Source organism: Bufo gargarizans, chromosome 2 (assembly GCF_014858855.1).
Source record: "Bufo gargarizans isolate SCDJY-AF-19 chromosome 2, ASM1485885v1, whole genome shotgun sequence".
NCBI lineage: Eukaryota > Metazoa > Chordata > Amphibia > Anura > Bufonidae > Bufo > Bufo gargarizans.
The window spans coordinates 260,691,119-260,711,241 of record NC_058081.1 but is presented as its reverse complement, the minus strand read 5'-3'; the positions used below and the strand labels follow the sequence as shown (position 1 = coordinate 260,711,241).

The following is a 20,123-nucleotide window of genomic DNA, read 5'->3' as shown; positions in this document are numbered from 1 at the left end:
ATACAGGATATCTACTAATGGTGTTCAACGCAATCGTAATGTATGCAAAGTTTTGGATGAAACGCCTGTTTTCCGGCAAAATCTCAGTGACTTAATCTGTTAGAAAACCACACTAAACCATGTGGCTCTCAGCCGCTCCAATGCTACTCAACTATGCACACATAAGAGAGATAATACATTTCCTCCATGATTGAAAAATAAAACATTTTTATTAAAACAATATATGTATATTACATACCTACATTCATTTCAAAAAGGTACATTTACATACATATAAATTTCAAAATGTAATGCTTTTATTTTACCTGCAGTTCAATTAAAAGTAAAGGACATCTCTTTCCAATTTTTAGTAAAGGCTTGATCAGCAGCCAGTCTTTCACAGATATACTTGGGGAAAAAAATACAAAATCTCACATGTAGCGAGGCAGCAGTGGGTCAATTTACAACACTCCAAAATCTTAGTAGAGCAAAAGTGTGTGTGCCACTCATTCTCAGGCTGGTTAATTGGAATTAGGAAGTGTCCATTATATAATGCAGGCTTCATCAATTCCAACAGTGTAAAGAATTCTGTCACTAGTGGTTCAGTTTGTCTAACTGATCTGAAAGGAAAAACTAAAACAGAAAATTCACAGAAAAATTAGAGCAATCCCTCCCTTTTGGACTGGCTACACATGGCATATTTTACATCCACAGATTGCATCCTAGGCATTGCCTTTAAAACCTGCAAAACATACAAAGTTTGTGGGGGTTTGTTGCAGACATTTTCTGTGGCTTATGGATGAAATGTAAAATGCTGCCGATTCTCTGTACCACAATAAGTTGCAGAAAATCTGCAGCATTTCTGCCACGTGTGAACGTAACTTAAGTCTTCCTTTCTCTCATTTAAAGGGAACCGGTCATCAACTTTATGGAGTCCATACTAACGGCAGAATAAAGTAGAGACAGGTGAGTTGATTTCAGCGGTCTGTCATTTATAAGTTAAAACAAAGTGGTTGCCGAGATCCAGCATCAGAATCATTGCAGACTGGGCCTGGGAAAGAGTCCCGGCCACCTGAGAAGAGTCCTGGTTATTCATGAATTCCAGCCCTCCATACCCACCTACTGATGACTGACAGCTTCTACCTAGTTTTCTCCCTTTCTCTCTAGGAGAGAACTGCCAATCATCAGCAGACGGGCGGGAGAGCAGGAATTCATGAATAACCAGGACTCTTCTCAGGTAGATTTGACTCTTTTCCAGGCCTGGGCTGCAATGATTATGATGCTGGTTCTCAGCAACCACTTACTTTTAGCTCATGAGCGACACACCGCTGACATCTGCATTTCTGTCACTATTTTATGCTGCCATCAGTGAGTTCAGCATAAAGTTGATGACGGGTTCCCTTTAATTCTAAAGTTGTCTGATATTGCAATTAAGAATGAGAGATCAGCCTCGACAAAGCAGTAGATTGGCAATCTGATAAACATTTCGGGAGACATCTATCATGACCGTTACACTGGTGAAGAAGTCACAAGGGATGTTACGTGGGAGTTTTACTGCAAAATCTTGTGACTTTGTGAGCTACACCACCTCTCACCACTTGTGATCACACAACAAAAAAGACAAAAACACAAATAACATTAAAAGGGTGCCAGGCATTGCTAATGATGACCTATTCTTAGGATAGCCCATCATTATCAGATCTTCGGGGGTCCGAGTCCTGGAACGGTCTCCAAGAACAGCATTGTATATAGTATAGCGGCTGTGCTTAGTATTGCAGCTCAGCCATATTCACTTCTATGGGACTGAGCTGCAACTAGGCCATGTGACCAATCTACGGTGACATCACATGGCCCATGGAGAGGCCGCAGCAGTAAACAGAGCGCTGACCTCTTCTAACAGTTGATCACTGGGTTTCCTGGGTGTCGGACCTGCGCCGAACTGCGGATAGGTCATCAATATTAAACAGATCAGCTCTTTAAAAAGGACAGCAAATGAGAAATTCTCCCCTACATGTCTTTTAATCTTCTGACAAGGCTACCCAAGTAAGCAGCTTGTACTGTAGAGGTGACCTACATTCCCGACACAAAGACAGGACAGTGTTAACTATGTAGAAGAGATACCAGTGGCATACACCTGCCTGAATGCTACATTTCTACCCCCTCTTCCACCTATTTATGCCCTCACATTGATCATCTTAACTGTGCGTGCGGCTTTTCTATGTAACAAAGTATGATCTGTACAAAGGCACTTCGTAATCACAAAGAACAGCCTATTTTTCATAGTTGCTGTAGTAGTGAATATCTCCAAAGTAATAAATGTTTGTGCGCATATGCATTAGCAGCCTGCTTTAAATCATTCCATAAAATATAACCATAAGGTATATAGAATTTCCACAAATTGTAAAGTAGGAAAAAAAAGCAATTAAAGTGTTTTCCAGGTATACTCTCCCGCCTGATCACACATCTAATGTGGATAGAGGCAACTGCCCAATGGGTAATTGGGGAGGTGGGAGAACCATCTAACACCCAAAGAGTATAGTGTATGGCACCTCTTCTAAATAGTGGGACCTGGTCATTCTACTCACTGTGTCACACAGATGTCTTGACTACCTAACCACCCAAGGGGTGGGAAACATGCCTGGATAACACCTTTAAAAATATATAAAATTTAATTTTACAAAGACCACAAGACATGACTGCTGCAGCCAATCAGTGGCCTCATCTGTGTATGACAAGACTGCTGAGGCCAGTGCTTGGCTACAGTGGTCATGTGCTGTATACAGCTACATTACCGCTGCAGCCTGTAAACAAAGACTGGAGGTGCAGAGTGAAGCAGCAGCGCTGGAAACATCAGGTGATTCAGTGGTATATCATCTTTTACTGTTTTAAGATGCTGGCAAGGTTTAAATGGTCACTAATGTTTTGCACAAATGAATATTAGATGAATATAAGAAACTTTGTAATATATCTTATTTAGGCTACGTTCACACTAGCGTTTTGGCTTTCCATTTGGGAGATCTGTCATGGGCTCTCACACGTGGCCCAAAACGGATCAGTTTTGCCCTAATGCATTCTGAATGGAAAAGGATCCGCTCAGAATGCATCAGTTTGCCTCCGATCAGTCTCCAATTCCGCTCTGGAGGTAGGCAGCGTTTTTCTGGAGGTGGACACCAAAACGCTGCCTGCAGCGTTTTGTTGTCCGCCTGACGAAGCGGAGCCAAATGGATCTGTCCTGACACATAATGTAAGTCAATGGGGACGGATCAGTTTTCTCTAACAATAGAATGCTGTTCATGACGGATCCGTCTTGGCTATGTTACAGATGATACAACCGGATCCTTTCACGACGGGTGCATGCAGTTGTATTATTGTAACAGAAGAGTTTATTGCAGATCCATGACAGATCGGCAAAAACGCTAGTGTGAAAGTAGCCTTATGTATATATATTATGAACTTTTTTCTTTACTCCTCCCAAACTATACATTCTCAAAGTCTGTGACCTCACTAATGGTTTAGATTATGGAGAGAGGAGGAGGAGTAAACTGACAGTCGGTTTTACATCGGCCAATACAGCGGGCCGTCATTAGGACCAAACTGTTCGTTCTCGATCACGGTCAGCTGCATTTACATGCATCAATCATCCCCTCTGTAGTACGTTTATTCATCCCCATACATGTTCATTGTCCGTCAGCAGCACATTCCTGTTTACACAGGGCAATGTGCCAAAAATGATAATTTTACATGCAGCATAAATAATTGTGTCACCCAACAGATAGGCATGTGCTAGCTTGTCGCCTGATCTGCAGCATATTCACATAGGGAAATCATCAGGAAGTGACTGCCCAGATCCTTGGCTCATGTAAAGGATCTTTTGTTTAGGAGAGGGGGAGAGTAAAGAGTAAGTAATAGACATTAGTGAGATTTTAAATCATTTAAAGCACGTGTGCCTTCTCAAACAGTTGATCAGCGGGGGTCCTAGATGTCAGACCCCCACAGATCAGATACTGATGACCTATCCAGAGGATAGATCCTCAGTTGTAAAGTCTCAGAAAACCCTTTTAAATGGAACCTGTCCCCACGAATGTTCAATGTAATCTGCTAGCAGTGTCGGTATAGTGCAGGAGCAGCTGGGAAAAGATTTTGTATAACTTGTATTGCATTCATTTGAATTCCTGCTCATTCTGGGCTTTGAAGTCAAGGAGTCGGTCCTATCAGTGACTGACTGCTATCTGTCTATGCGCAGTCATACAGGGAAGGCTGTCAGTCACTGATAGGACCATCTCATTGACCTCAAAGCCCAGAATGAACAAGAATGATAAAATATAGATTATACTGAATCTAGTCACATATAACTATATATCAATCTGCTTTGCTCCTCCTGTTCTATAACATGCTGTCTGCAGCACAGACACTATGTTTAATGTGAGGAGTTTCATATTCATGGCCTACCTTCAGGATAGATCATCAATACGAGATCAGCAGGGGTCTGTCTTCGGCACTTCTGCCGATCAGCCATCTGAAGAAGCCACAGCACTTCCCAGAACACTGATGAGCGATACGACCTTCTCGCAGTGCCATCCATTGGATAGTGGCTGTGCTTGGGATCACTGCTCATACCCATTCACTTGAATGGTATTGGGCTGCACCTAGGCCATGTAAAACGATGAACATAACATCACTGGCCTAGGAAGAAGCCTAAGCACTCACACAGTGGGATAAGCCATCAATATAACAATCCCAAAAACCTCTAACAGTTCTACTTTGGTTTTATTGCTTGCGAGAAGCATTCTATTTAAACATGGTTATAAATGCAGTACTATTAGGTTTATTTCAGGCAAAAATAGGTCAGAAATCTGAATTGATATGTTTGCCGTCATGTGCAAATTACATTTGGATATTAAAATACATTGGTAAATGCAGTTGGTAATAAGCAATGTTTTCACATAAGAGCCATGTTTAACATCCAAATGCAATTTTAAAAACCTAACAGTAGTTGGTTTGTCCTGGTTGCCATACTCTGTGCCAAAGAACAATTCAGTTCTTCAGCTTCAGGTATCAGAACAACAAGGACTTTATGACGATCAGGTAACACACAGCTCTGAAGCCCAAAGTGGAGGCTTGCTGTTGTATGGGATCTTGGGAACTGTGGTGGCTCTACAGGCAGCAGCTTCCAATGGTTCTTCTGGTGAGGCCTCTGAAACTTCACAGAATGATTCGTCCTCCTCATATGGATTTTCCAACATCTTCAACACCCTCCTGACCTAGTGAACAGTTTTCAAGAAAAGACGTTTAGAAGTTAAGTAAATTTATGCAAGTACCACACTAATAACCCTCAAAGGAATACATGCACTATGGTGAAAAGTTATTTATAACACAAGACATTTAACACATTGTTGGAAGTTACCAATAACTATGGAATCTACCGACTACCTAATCTCCATTGATGCCAAACTGTAGAAAAGAAGACCATTGATCTAATGCTTCTCAGCATTATTTATTAACACGTATAGAAGGCACTTTGTCTACATTTTGATCAAGATGCATAGGCCCACTCACCAACTCATCAAGATGGCCTCTTGAGTGGATTCCTAATTCAACTGGGTGCAGCGCCACATGAGATCACCACAACACATCAACTGCAGATGGGCCCCCCAGTGACCACAGGCACAGATCTCAAAAGCTCACCTCTTCAGGTTTTATCAGAGACCACATGGAAAGGTGAGCTTTTTATTTCTGACTGTTTGCATGGGGCAGTGCTGCATGGTGGCTGCTGTTGTCATGCCTGTGGGTTGGTGGGCTCCAGCAACTAGAGGCTCAGCCTGGCTGAATGGGTGTTCTTGGGATCTACTGGATCTTCCCGCCTACAGGTGCTGTGCTACGGTGGCATTGGTTGTCATGTGGTGCTGCACCAAATTAGAGTAGAGACCAAAAAAGGCCACCTTGAGTGGTGAGTGGGCCTATGCATTTTGATCAAAATGTGCCTCACGGACCTTTTTTTTTTTTCATCAGATAATTTTTATTAAAGATTTTCAGGAATACATCACAATCAATGTATGAGTAGACTGTACATATACAGTTCTAAACAAGAACGGTACAAAACACCTACCATCCCCTCCCCCACCCCGAACAAATACATTTCTGAAATAACTATGCTCATAGCAGTACAATTTTGCCTACTTCTCAAGTTCCTGCTTTCAACACCTCACTACACCGAGACGTGCAGCATCCAGCCCAATGTGCGCAATCCACATACTACACTCACCTTTGAACTTTTTCATTAATCCCCTTTTGAGGTACACCCCCCTCTCGAGCCCTATTAATTCGGAACACCCTACCATCAAGCACTGAAATGGATGTAGCAGCAGGTGTCAGCCAGTAAGATGCTATCAGCTTCTTCGCCTGATATAGTATCTTGGCAATAGCTAGCCTGATATACTCCCCCCAATGTGTAAGTATCCCACAAGTAAGTGGGTTATTAGGAACCGTAATCTGATATATCCTATAAATTAGAGCAAGTACTCCCTTCCAAAACACATCTATTATCGGACAATGCCAGAACACATGCATCAAATCAGCAGGAGAGGCCGTGCACCTCACTGTGCCGTATCTTGACTCCTATCCTATGTAAAAAGGATGTGTACGATACACTCTATGAAGGAGATATATTTGAGATACTCTATATACCGGACTCAAGAAAAGTCGAGGGATCTGCACAAGTATATGATTCTATATATCAGTGGGAATTAGTCCTACATCCTTCTCCCACGGCAACCTAAGACCTTCCAGAGCATCTGGCATGTGTTTACATAGCAGTTTTCCATAAATCAAAGATATAAGCCCCCTAGTGGAGGTAGCCTCAGATAATATACCATATACACCGTAGGTAGTACTAGAAAGTTTCACGCGAGAGTGTAAACTTGAGTGCATGTTTATAATGATGCTAAGAGGCAATAGATCAGTGGATGGCATGTGGATATCAGATCCATGTCTGTTTTCCAACAGTCTGACTAATCTCCACTGATCCTGAACATGGATAAGTCCAAACACGGGCCAGCACTCTACCGCAACGTGGTGCACATCCATCCTCTATGCACTTTCCATCAGCACACACTTTGTGTTTAGGTGATAAATACAAGGCTCAATGATATGCTCATGGATAGAAGACATTACCTCTGTGAAATCTCCTTTCTCAGCTGCATCTATGGCATTTTGAGCTATGTAATTTCTCAGAATGTGTGCTGGGTTGTTGGAATTCATGATTTTCTCCCTTTCAGCAAGTAAAGTGTCACCATCTCCAGCATTTCCTTGTTCCTCCTTTTCCAAGCGAGCACTGGGGGGGGGGGATAATAAAAAAAAAATAAAATAATGTAATTCTCAACGACCACAGTGACACCGAGAATGCAAAATAGAGCAAAGTGAACGGCTCACCAGTTTTATACTGTCCTATCTGAGAGCAGCATAAACTGATGACAGAGACCTGGATTGAAACGCAGGGTCATTTACTTTTTTTTCCCCATCATTCCTTTTCCGATTATCCCTAATGAGTAACAACAAAGCATAGCAAGCTTGGGAGTCTGATAAGCATGAGCTCCTGCCTTAACACCCCAATGCCGATTGGTAGCTTTTTTAATATACACAATGTAGGGGGGGAAAAAAAGCTGTCAATCATCTGGGTGGGTTGGACAATTCATGAATAATGGGACTCCAGGGCTCTGCTCACACTGGAAATTCTCACTAAGGATTTTAAACAAGTGACAATGCAATAAAAGTGATCCATATCAGAATCTCTGTTGCCAATTCATGCTGCCCTCAGATAGCGGAGGATAAATCTAATGACCGATTCCCTTTAAAAGAGCATCTGTCAGCAACTAGGAAACCGGCTGACCTCTTGCATGTGCGCTTGGCAGCTGAAGGCACCCGTGTTGGTCCCACGTTCATATGTGCCCGCATTCATGAGAAAAATGACGTTTTAATATATGCAAATTACCCTCTAGAAGCAACGGGGGCTTTGACGTTACTCCTTGAGGCTCTGCTCTCTCTGCAACTGCCGCACCCTTTAATAGGTCCAGGTAGGCGTGATGATGTTTTCACTGCCTGGCCCTGGTAAAGCACAGAGGGTGTGGCAGTTGCAGAAAGAGCAAAGCCTCTTGGAGTAATGGCAACATCCCAGTTGCTACTAGAGGCGTGTTTACATACATTAAAACTTGATTTTTCAATGTGTGGTATGAATAACATAAAAACTTTATTCTGTAATTCAGTATGATTATGACATTGGTATTTTAGTTGCTTACCAAAACATATTTAAGATACAAGTATATGTTCAATATGGGCTTTAAGTGCAGACTCTTAGCTTTAATTTGAGGGCATTCACACCCTAATTGGAGGAAGGGTTTAGGAATTACAGCTCTTTAATATGTAGCGGCCTCTTTTCATGGGATTCCCCATGTAATAACAATTCTGGAACATCTATTCTTATTACTCTATGTTATGCCATTCCTTCATTATTTCTATTAGAAGTTATGAATGAGTTACTAGCAGTCTGCAGTAAGGGTACAGAGGGGCGTAACCAGTTGGGGGAGGGGGGTGTACCTGAACAGATGGACAATGGCAGCACTGACTGGATAGAGTCAGTCTGTGCAGGTTACTGTATGAGGGCTTGTTTTTTGTGGGACAATATGTAGTTTTCATTAGTACCATTTTTCATACCTGCTTTTGGTAAGTGAGATGAATAGAATTCAGCAATTAAGGCATTTCATACTTTTTTTTTGTACTATGTTTTCTGTGATCCATAAATGTATTCAGTTTATAATACAAGTGGATCAAGTAAAGATTATGCCCCCCTGGATTATTTATTTTATTTATTTCACAAAATGTCTTAATTAAATATAAAACAAGCAATAAACTATGCAAATCATTAACCGATATCAAGTTATCACTAAAAAATATTATTTTGTGAAATAAATTAAAATACTTGATCCATACAAGCTTTTTTTAAAATGTCTTTAATAAAAAATAAAAATGCAGTAAAATTGATGCAAATGCCTCGTGTGAAAAGGGTTATTGGAGTTCTTATGTAGAAGCATTTAGCTAGAAAGCCAAGATAAATGCATCCAGTACACTTATTTCAGCACTGCCCCCTGCACCATGAAGCCCTTATGCAAGAGCCCAGCTTACCAAGATTTACCAAACTGGTTTGTTTTCTTAAACCAATTGAAAATTAATAGATCAGTTTATGAAGACAGTGAAAATAATTATTTTATGGAGTGTCAAATCTTTTTCATAGACCTATAAAAAGATAGATTACATTCCTCTCTAGTAATAATAGTGCTCCATATTACTACAGTGTAGTTTGCATGTTTTACTGTAAAGACTGGGTATGGACAGGATAGAGTGTAACATGGAAACTTTAGTGATATTTGTGTGTGTTGTGTAAGTTTATTAGACACTGTAATACGCACGCTGGTAAATATGTGGATCATGGAATCAAACTACCTAATTAGGCACAGAGAGGTGATTACACGAGCAAGTACTCATCTTATCACTACTTTACTGGAAAAAATACCTCCGCCCCATGTCACAATCAGAAAGCAAGTATGTGCTGTGATTTGTGAGGGGGTATTAACATGTACTGAAGTCTTTGTTACCCAAACCCTTTAAGATCGAGCAGACTTTTGACTCTAGGTTATACTTTTTCCATATCTGAATATTTCTTATACTAAGATACTGGACAACATGTAAAGAGACTTCCATCTGCTATGTAATCTGATTCCAGATTCTACATAATTAAATATACATGAATATAACAATTCAAGGCTCAGTCAGTCTCCGAAAAAAAATTGTCCTACAATGGCAGATAGTAATATAAGCAGTCATCCTGGGCCTATGGCCACCTATACCACCCACCATCTTAGACCTTATTCACAATATCAGGTATTTGGTCAGTATTTTCCAGTAATTCTGCGCCAAAACCAGGTGTGGGTCAGAAACAGAACAGGTTCCACACCTAGTTTTAGCTCACAATCACCGATTGAAATCACTGACTAAACACTGAGTGTGTGAATAAGGTTTTAATAGACCACATCAGTCATGAGAAGTGACCTACCACTGTGCTGAGGCAGGCAGCACTCACTAAACTCTGCTATTGTTTCACTTGGTGAAATAGGAGGCACACGGAGGTACAGTGAAAATGTACAAATTCCCAAAATAGTGAATTGGGGGGGGGGGGGGGTCAGAAAAGACACTTTATTTGGGAGTGGAGAGGGCAACTTCAGAGTTTGCCTTGGTGGTATTGTTTATACTAGTAATGCTTATGCAAAAAATTAAAATAAATAAAAATGGACTTTATTGGTGACCCTTAGACTAGGGGTGGGCAATATGGCCTAAAATCTATATTGCGATATAATTTTAAGCATGTGCGATATATATCACAATATATTGTTTTCTATATTTGGGGAGGCGTGTTTAAATTTTTACTTTTTTTTTTACTTTTTATTTAATAACAACTATTAGCCTCTTTAAGGGCTAGAACCCTTGTCATATTCACCCTAATGGTGCTCTATTAGGGTGAATAGGACTTTACACTCTCCCTGCTGCCCTGTGTGCACAGATTTCCCCCCCCCCCCCTCTCCCCTAAACGGTGCAATCCACAGATCCCCCCCCCCCTCCACTAAACGGTGCAATCCACAGATCCCCCCCCCCCCCCTCCCCTAAACGGTGCCATCCACAGATCTCCCCCCCCCCCCCGACGCTCACAGGAATACACTTCTAAACTAATCAGTAACTTTATTAATTGGTGATGTCTTTACTGTATACCTTACTAGGTCTTAGCTCCGGTAACAGCAGGCAGTGTGGGCGGGTGGCGCTCACTCACTTACATCACGCGTCTGCGCCGCCTAGTGGGAGGAGCAGGCGCGTGACGTAAGTGAGTGAGCGCCGCCCGCCCGGCCTGCTGTTACCGGAGCTAAACCCATATCGTGGCACAAATTTATATTGCATATCGCCTATATCGCCCACCCCTACCTTAGACCATTTGTATGACAAACAACTATGAAACTGACAATTAGATTATGTGAATATTTCCACTCAGACCAAGCTCCTCAAATATCCATAGGGCCATTGGAATGTTACAATCAAGTGATGTCACAGCAAGAATTAGGTAAGTGAAGGTGCGCTATAATCATCATGGAAATATTATAATGAGGTGAGGTCATAGAAATATTATAATGAGGTGATGTCACAATCAAGTGATGTCATAAGCAGCTAGCATTAGGTAAGTGAAAATGCACTATAATCATCATGGAAATATTATAATGAGGTGATGTCATAGAAATATTATAATGAGGTGATGTCACAGGTAGTCTGATTAGGTAAGTGAAGGTGCACTATAATCATTATGGAAATATTATAATGAGGTGAGGTCATAGAAATATTATAATGAGGTGATGTCATAGAAATATTATAGTGAGGTGATGTCACAGGTAGTCTGATTAGGTAAGTGAAGGTGCACTATAATCATTATGGAAATATTATAATGAGGTGAGGTCATAGAAATATTATAATGAGGTGAGGTCACAGGCAGCTGGATTAGGTAAGTGAAGGTGCACTATAATCATCATGGAAATATTATAATGAGGTGATGTCACAATCAAGTGATATCCCTGGCAGCTAGCATTAGGTAAGTAACGGTTCTCAATAATTGCCATGGAAATATTATAATGAAGTGATGTCAAAAGCAGCTAGCATTAGGTAAGTGAATGTACACTGTAATCCTTTCAGTTGTTCGCTGCCTCTTCACGAGTAAGTGTCCAGCTACTGATCTCACCTGCTTTCAAGCACAGAAGTTACTTACTAGATACAAGTATAACAAATATATGTTTACTTGTTGCGTTATACTCGTTTGTTGCGTGCTCCTAGTGGGTCCTCTAGAGGAGAGACCACTATCAAATCAGCAGAATATTAAGTATGAGGAAGACTACTTGGACAGTCCCTCAAACACAGTTCCACCATCAGAACCTTATTTAAAGTCCTAGTGAAGCCAAAGAAGAGTTTAATACGCGGAAGATTTATGGAAAGAAGTACTGCTTCCCCTACAGAGATGCACAATCTGGTGAACAAGGCCCACATCATTCAGTCAAGATCTTTACAGGAAAACACCATTAAAGAAGTCTCATTTTCACTGACCAAGTGGGTGCTTCTAGGAATGGGAGCCCTAGTCATTTTCATTTATCTCAGCATGCGTTGCCTGACAAATTTGTACAAAAAGTATAGTGACAAAATCCCAGTGGAAAAAGCCACAGCAGCATATGCCAAGGTAGAACAGGAGGAGCAACACCAGACGCCTACCAATAAGACCCCTCAAGAGAAGACTGACCTGGCAAGAATGATTTATATTAAGCTTTATGTGATAAATAAAATGTTCATGCTGTAAAGCTGCAGCTTCTAATCTCATTTATTGTATATAGGTTTTTCTCTAAGGCTACTTTCACATTTGCGTTGTTGTTTTCCAGTATTGAGATCTGACAGAGGATCTCAATACCGAAAAAATAAAATTAAATTTCCGTTCAGTCCTCATGCATTCTAAATGGAAAGAGATCCGTTCAGTATTTCTTCCGTTCCGGCAGCATTCCATTTTGTGACTGGACATTACAAGCTGCGGTTTTGTGTCTGATCAATTTTTTTATTTATTTTTTGGACCAATCACTGAAAACAATGCAGGTCAATGGTGACGGATCAGTTGTTGTTTTTTTAGAGCCTAAAAAACGAATCCGTCTCCCATTGACTTTCAATGTATTTAGTGTCTGATCCGTTTTGATTTCACACAACCGCATCCTAACGGAACGGATGCATCCTAATGTGCAAAATCCAAACAGATCCGTTTAATTCGGGTATCGGATCTCAATACCGGAATTAACACCACAAGTGTGAAAGTAGCCTCAGCCATGTGACATATGTAACCAGTATACATGGAGATAATATTGTGGAAGGAATAAGGTCCCTGTACAGTGGCCAGTTTGAGGTAGCACCGCTGGGTTCCCTGCACACCGTCAAACTGCCACCAAGTGTTGCTGCTCTCCGTAAGGGCTGGTAAGATGTGGTGCACCCCAATGGGAAATAAGTCCAGAGAGTCAAGGTCTGCAACTAGTGTGCTTATTTACTGGAGGATCTCAAGTGCAAAACAATATAGGCAAGGCACTGGGCCAGTTTCTTCCGTCTCCTGAGGAAAGGCCTGAGCTAGCTGTCCCCTGCGCTCTCAGATGGCTTGTATCCCTGTCTCAGAGCCTTCTTCTGGTTACTCAAGTAGAGTCGCTTCTTCTAAGCACTGATCAATGACTGCAGAACACTAGGGGCTCGGACTACTCTCCTTATATACAGTTTCTAGCTGAACCAGAATCTTTTAGTTGGAGGGGTGTAGTGGCAAAACTCAGCTAATCAGATACAAAGTTATAATATCTGTCCATCATAGACTTGCGTTAGAACTTTAATGTCACGTGCCAGGGGACATGAGAGAAAAGCAGGTAAACAGAAGTGGTAACGATACCACTGGATTAAGAGTACCGGAGGACCACAGCAAAAACCCAGAGGGCGGAGTCAGTGAGCCCCGTACTTCACAGATGGTGGGGATGACCAGGTCGAGGGCTCACTGGTCGCACCACCAGGAAGGTCCCGGAATGCTTGGCCCCTACCTGCCAGGAACAGGCTGGTGAAACCTCCAGCGGGACAGACACAGAACCAGAGGTACACACAGGGTAGGCGACTCCCCCTCCGGGGAAGCCGGGAACCCCCCTCTGGAGGAGACTAGAAACAAACATACAGGACAGAAACGGATAACGGACGATGCAGTTACGCACTGCTAGGTGCTCAGATGCAAATACACTCTGCTAGGCGAAAAACAGGGAACATATCACATAATACAAAAAGACAGGGCAAGAACAGATCAGAACATGGCACAGCACATAACAGGACAGGAACTGGAGCACAGACACATGAGAACAGACACTTGATACAAAACCAGACGACACCACGCAGAAGGGTAGATGGAAAACCCCCAGGAACAGAAGCGAGGTGCTACACCTAGCAGCAGCAGCAGACAGGACTCAGGACAGACTGACACGGGGATAGCAAAATCCACAGGCAAGTTCACTGATGCCGCAGCCATCACGCAGCCCCAAGCAACCAGCCTGCACAGGAATTCAGCCTGCAGCCAGTACGCAAGGGTGCATGCAGCCAGCCTACATGGAAAGAGTCACAGTGAACTGTGCTGTGACATTACCTCCCCCTCCACAGGACTGAACAGGAACGCCAAAACCACAAGCAGAACATGCTAATACCCTGTTATCGAAGGCACTGGCCGACACAGAACGCAGGCATGAAGACAGATTATAGAACACAGATCCGAAAACCGAAACACGGAATAACAAGGCATGACAAGGAACGGTATGGTTACATTTAAGAATACTGAAATGGAATGACAAAGCAATTTTTCCAAAACAAGTCTTCAGACATAATAACATAGCACATTTAAAAAGGTCATTCTGTCTGGTTTTGGTGGTAAACAAGTCTAACCTGTTCCCCTCTAATACAGACTCTTCTTTAACCCTCACGATAACTGTGGACAATTATTAGTTTCTCATAATTAGATAGAAGTCGCAAAAGTCTCTCAGTATTAACCCTTTCCACAGTGCCATGCAAATGAACATGAACATGTTCATTTGCATGGCACTGTGGAAATGTACTGACTCATACTTAAACAGTATGAGTCAGTACATGTTAACCCTTTAAAGTGAAAGGAAGTGAGGAGTGGATGACTTTGCATAGGGGAAACAGGGGCAAGTGTCCAGACCAAAATACCCCTGCTCCAGGACACTACACCTGTGGAGCCATGCCCTAAGTTATGTGAGTGGAGCCCTCTGCGGATTCAATTGTGGAGTTCATAAAGATCAATATGTGGGCTCATCCTAGACGTATATATGGCTTCCGAATTGACTGTGTAAATGGGATTAAACCCTTGAAGGGTGTATGAATCAGGTTTACATGGGTAATGACAGCCAGCTGCAATGATGCCTCAGTCAATAGTGGCCGTGGCATTTGAGAGGTTAGATAGATTAGCAACACTCTATTATGTAAGCCACGCCCATGAAAAGGACACTCCCATTTTTTCCATTGCTAGCTGTGTAAGTAAGTGTCAACCTGTGAAGGGCTCTGCCGGGTTGAAATCTATTTGTGCTCTGTGTAGCAGTAAATGGGATCATGATTCGCTTCACAGTCTGTTCCACGCAGTCTTAGTCCCTTTGATGGCAGTGAGTGAGCACCAGCCAAAGCTGCCCAGCAGCAGAGCAGCCTCCAACAGTTTCTTATCAAGAACACATTAACCCCCCTCCACTTTTCTGGCTCCATTTAAGTTACTGTGTTTTAAAGAGTACCTTTCATGTTTTTTTTTTTAGTTTAGATAAATACCTTTCCTTGCCGGGTTCCCCCCGCTGCACCTTGCCCGTTTTTTTTTAATTTTTTTTAAAATATCGCTCCTATGCCCCGGTCTGCCTCATGCAGTTTTCCTGCTCAGTATGTTAATGTGGACCCGACAAGGAAAGGTATTTATCTAACAAAAAAAAATTTAAAATAAAAACAAAAATAAAAAGGTCCTGCATTCCCCGAATTTAATGGAGGCCATTGCGGCACCAAAAGAGGTATGATACAGTATGGACTTAGCATACCTGTGGAACCTGCGCAATTGCAGACAAAAATAGGACATGCTCTATATTTTTTGCAGGGACGTGGAACAGAACAACGGATGCGGACAGCCCGCTGTGTGCTGAACGCATCTTTTGTGGCCCTATTGAAATGAATGGGTCAGCACCCGTTCTGCAAAATTGCAGAACCATTCAAATGGTCACGTGAAGGAGTCCTTAGTGTAGGTTTCTGTCCTAAAGAGATCATCTTGTCATTGACGGACAGGCACAAAGAATTTTGTACAAAATGTATTTGCCAAGAATCTCACATTTCTAACGTAATATTAGCACATTTTCTATAGTGACTATGGCACGATTGTATTTACTTTACTATTTCCGTTTGCAGAGTGCTTTTGCATTGTGGTCGTTTTTGCTTTTGTGCTTTCAGCCGTGGTGACGTGCACCTGGGCACTGGGATGTGCTGACTAAACCCCATTTTTTTCTTTGCGGTTTGCATTGGAGATGTGGCTGACTACATTGGTCATACACTCCTAACCTGTCTGTCCCATAGGCTGATGTTAATTAGTGCACGTATAAAGCTGTAGCCTGCTCCCCTGAATTTAATGGAGGCCATTTGGCACCAGGAGAGGTAAAGTATAGAGTGGGCTCAGCATGCATGTGGAACCGGCATTCCCTGAATTTAATGGAGGCCAGTATGGCACCAGCAGAGATAGTATTTAGTGTGGGTTCCTGAGGGCACATTGTTAGCACCAAAAAGATGATGAAGTGGGATGAAACAGAAAGCTGTGGTTTAGATGATTAAGATACCTCCAATGTAATGAGAGTAGGCCAGAGGCCTGATGGGATGGGAAGACAGCAGGTCACTTTCATTTTGTATGCATCCACTGCAATATAGATACATACAACATGATGGGTAATACATAATCATTCTAATATTTAGTATCTGCCCAAGACTTTAAAAAGCAGTGTCTAAGATTACATACCTGTATTTCTTAAGCCATTCTTCCCAGTGGTTCTTGTTATCATTTATTACGTCCTCAGAACTAGACTGCTCAAGCTTTTCAGATTTCGCTATACGTTCCAGCTCTTGATTTATGTTGACTTTAGAGCCAATCAATGCAAATAATTGAGGATTGCTCTGTGCCAGCATCAGCATCATTGTAAGTTGCCTGACAAAGTCATAATATATTGGCAATGAGCATACAAAATGTATTCAACCAAATCAAAATCTAAGAAACGTGTGCAAGACCAGAGACCCCTGGAAATACTACCCGACGGCACATTCCCAGTATGTTTACATCTGCAGATAGTATGATAGTGCAGCACAAAAAACATTCAACTAAATAGCGGGTAAAACCCAAGACTTCCCATGTTTCTCTAGTCACTAGCATTATATTTTACGCGATACCTACCAAACCAGTAAAAATGTTAAAGAGTAACTAAACCTTTATATAAACTTTTAATATGTTGTCCCTAACAAAACTATTTCTAAAATACTTTATTAATCAATTTTCTATTTTTACTACACTTTTCCCTGCCTAAAGCGCATTCACTGTGCGCTTACAACTCAGTTCTCCGTACACCGCTGACAGCTCAGCGATGTATGGAGTACATTTCATCAATAGGACCGCAGCGGTACGGACAGGAGAGCATATTGCTACTCCTTCCTGTGCTCCCCAGAGGATTACTAACTCTTGGCATAGCACATGGGTACCCTGTATCCATGTACTATGCCAGGGTTAGCTGAGCGGAGCGGGCTCCTGCTTCTGCCTACTCCGCTAAGGTAAAAGCTGACATGCAGTTCCCTTAGCTTAGCAGAGCAGGAGCCCGCTCCGCTCAGCTAATCCTGGCATAGCACATGGGTACAGGGTTTCCATGTGCTAATGCATCTAGAAATTATTAACTTTATAGACCTTGGCATGTATGTAACTCACTTTCACGTGAAGGCTCTTCAATCTTGACTGAACTCACTAATTTTACTTAAAAAGTAACCCTTCAGCTGGATATGGCTAAAAGCACCTGCTCATTTTGATCTTCATGTTTGACAAGGATGCCCCTAATTGCCTCAACTGATGACTTATTTCTCTAAAAATCCACTTTAATCGCTGCTCACAGCATACTGAAATGAGTGGTTTAGAGTCAAGGAGGTAAAGACCTTGAGATCCAAAGTCAAGCTTGCCACGTCCAAATCCACCCGATCTATCATGACTGATGTGTCTGGACAGGGAATTCCATACGTAAAAAGCATACAAAAGAAAACACCCTCCTGAACCCCCTCAGCCACGGGATACTGCAGGTATGATACAGCAAATATGAAATGGAAAAAAGTGAAGTCTAGAACAAGGAGTCTCTGTTAAAACATCATCTAATAAAGTCAGTTAAAAAAACAGAACAAGAGTACAGTCCTGCAGGATCGGTCTACGCGTTTTGAACTGTTCTTAATCATGACCTGAGGGAGTATAATATGCAACGTGACAACAGCACGAGTGAGATCTCAGGAGGGCTGTCGATGACTTCAGAGAAAAAAAAAAAAAAGAGCCATCGGCTCCTGATGGCATGGGGTGCCATATCCAGCTGACAGGGCTCCCTTTAAAATGTGATATAGTTTGGTGTACATACATCGTAAAATTCATATAAATGTTTTGGAAAAAAGATAAGTAGGCCTTCAGTGTGCCAGTCAAGGTTTTCTATGTGCACCCATCTGATGGTTGCTGCACTGGGTGAGAGACTATTGCACCGAGATTAACAAATCTTCCGCAAGGGTCCATATGCACTTGTATTTTACATTATGTATCCTGAGGACAGGGTATGTCAGAGGGAAAGACACCGACCTCTAGTACAAAGGTATTTTTTTAATTTTTTTTTAAGAACCTAATTCAGTGTTTTCATGTACAAAGCTTCCCCTGCCTTTTTCTTGCCCACACTGTCCTCATCCAATCAGTTGGCCACTCTGCAGTTTGGTAAACCCTTTCACCCATCTTCAGCTAGAAGACAAAGGGTAAGACTCTATACTTCCTTCATCCTCGTAATGAGTTTCAGAATTACAAATGCTGTACTATAGGTTGTGAGGCCAGAGCTCACTGCAGTCCTCGCCCTTAGGCAGTCACTGGGCATTACCTGTAGTGCAGACACTTCACTAAAGCCTCATGCACACGACTGTTTTGGTCCACATCCGAGCCGCAATTTTTGCGGACCCATTCACTTCAATGAGGCTGCAAAAAATGCGGACAGCACTCCGTGTGCTGTCCGCATCCGTTGCTCCGTTCAATGGTCCGCAAAATAAAACAGACAATAGGCAGTTATATTAATGGCTGTCCGTGCCGTTCCGCAAAATTGTCCGTCCCATCCGTGTTTTGCGGATCCACAATTTGCGAACCACAAAACACACAACGGTCGTGTGCATGAGGCCTAACTAAATGAACACTACCACTCAACTGGTATCTAGATTTCAACCATTTAAAGGGGCATTCTCATCTCATGTCACAGGTATAAATGCAATTACTTTACGATGGGTAAAGTCTGACCTCTGGGAGCTCGATTCTGAGAATGGGGTGAATCAGTCATTCCCTGCAAGACATGTCAGCCAACTGCAGCACCTTTCCAATGAGCTAACTGCATCTGAACTAGTGCTAGCATATCCTAGTGATATATTATAATTTTATAAGATGTAAATAATCCTTTAAGCATTTAGGGAGGGTCCTTGCAAATTAAGAACTGTGAATAAAAGTATTCCAGAATATAGGGCACTACACAAACTCATCTTGCTCACAACACTGATTCATCATTTACCTTGGATCCATTTTTGGCTTGAAGACAACTTTCAGTTCTTCCACACTAGCACACTGTTCAAGGATTACATTCAAGAATCCATCTATGTCACCAGCATTTCCTGAAAACTTGCTGAGGACCCGGAAAGTATTAGTGAAATCCGAACCTAAAAAAAAAAAAAAAAAAAATCTATGATTTGATATATGCAAGAATTCTGTAATGAACAGGAGCATGTTCATGCTTAGTGTATTCAACCAATAAACATCTGTAATGCAGGTTTTCCGCCAATGGTACCCACCGCAATCACTAGAACAAAGTGGAATGCTTTAGAGAAAGGGCACATGTTGCCCAATATGTGTGATGCTGTTATCTGTTGTACCATGCACACCAGAATAAAGAATTGGATTTTACATGTTGACAAGTGCTGGATTTTTTTCTTGCTTATTCAAGTGGAAGTTCTGTCTCGCCGTGCCACGCCGACCCAGCAAGCATATTAGAAACCATAGAGCAACTGAGCTGGTAAGGGTTAATGCCCATTCTGCTTGTAGAACAAACTGGCAGCAGCAGCAGAAAAGGACCCCTCAGCACTTCTGATAACACTGCGATGTGTAAAAAAAACGTCACCTGCATTTAACAACAGTGTTGCACTTTCTTAGAGCCCCTCATTCTATTGACTGGTGGTTTTATAAG

At 42.0% G+C, this 20,123-nt stretch overlaps 1 protein-coding gene across 1 annotated transcript in view; it reads right to left on the bottom strand.

The window, feature by feature from the left end:
- Positions 1-3,332: 3,332 nt before the first annotated feature.
- SELENOO (selenoprotein O) overlaps positions 3,333-20,123 on the bottom strand; it is a 39,599-nt gene continuing 22,808 nt past the window's right edge. The window contains exons 6-9 of the mRNA XM_044280248.1: positions 19,455-19,599; positions 16,649-16,834; positions 7,150-7,309; positions 3,333-5,240 (exon numbers count right to left, since the gene is read on the bottom strand). Of these exons, the coding sequence (XP_044136183.1) occupies positions 5,052-5,240; positions 7,150-7,309; positions 16,649-16,834; positions 19,455-19,599 (680 nt within the window). The 3' untranslated portion in view covers positions 3,333-5,051. The remainder of the gene's footprint in view (positions 5,241-7,149; positions 7,310-16,648; positions 16,835-19,454; positions 19,600-20,123) is intronic.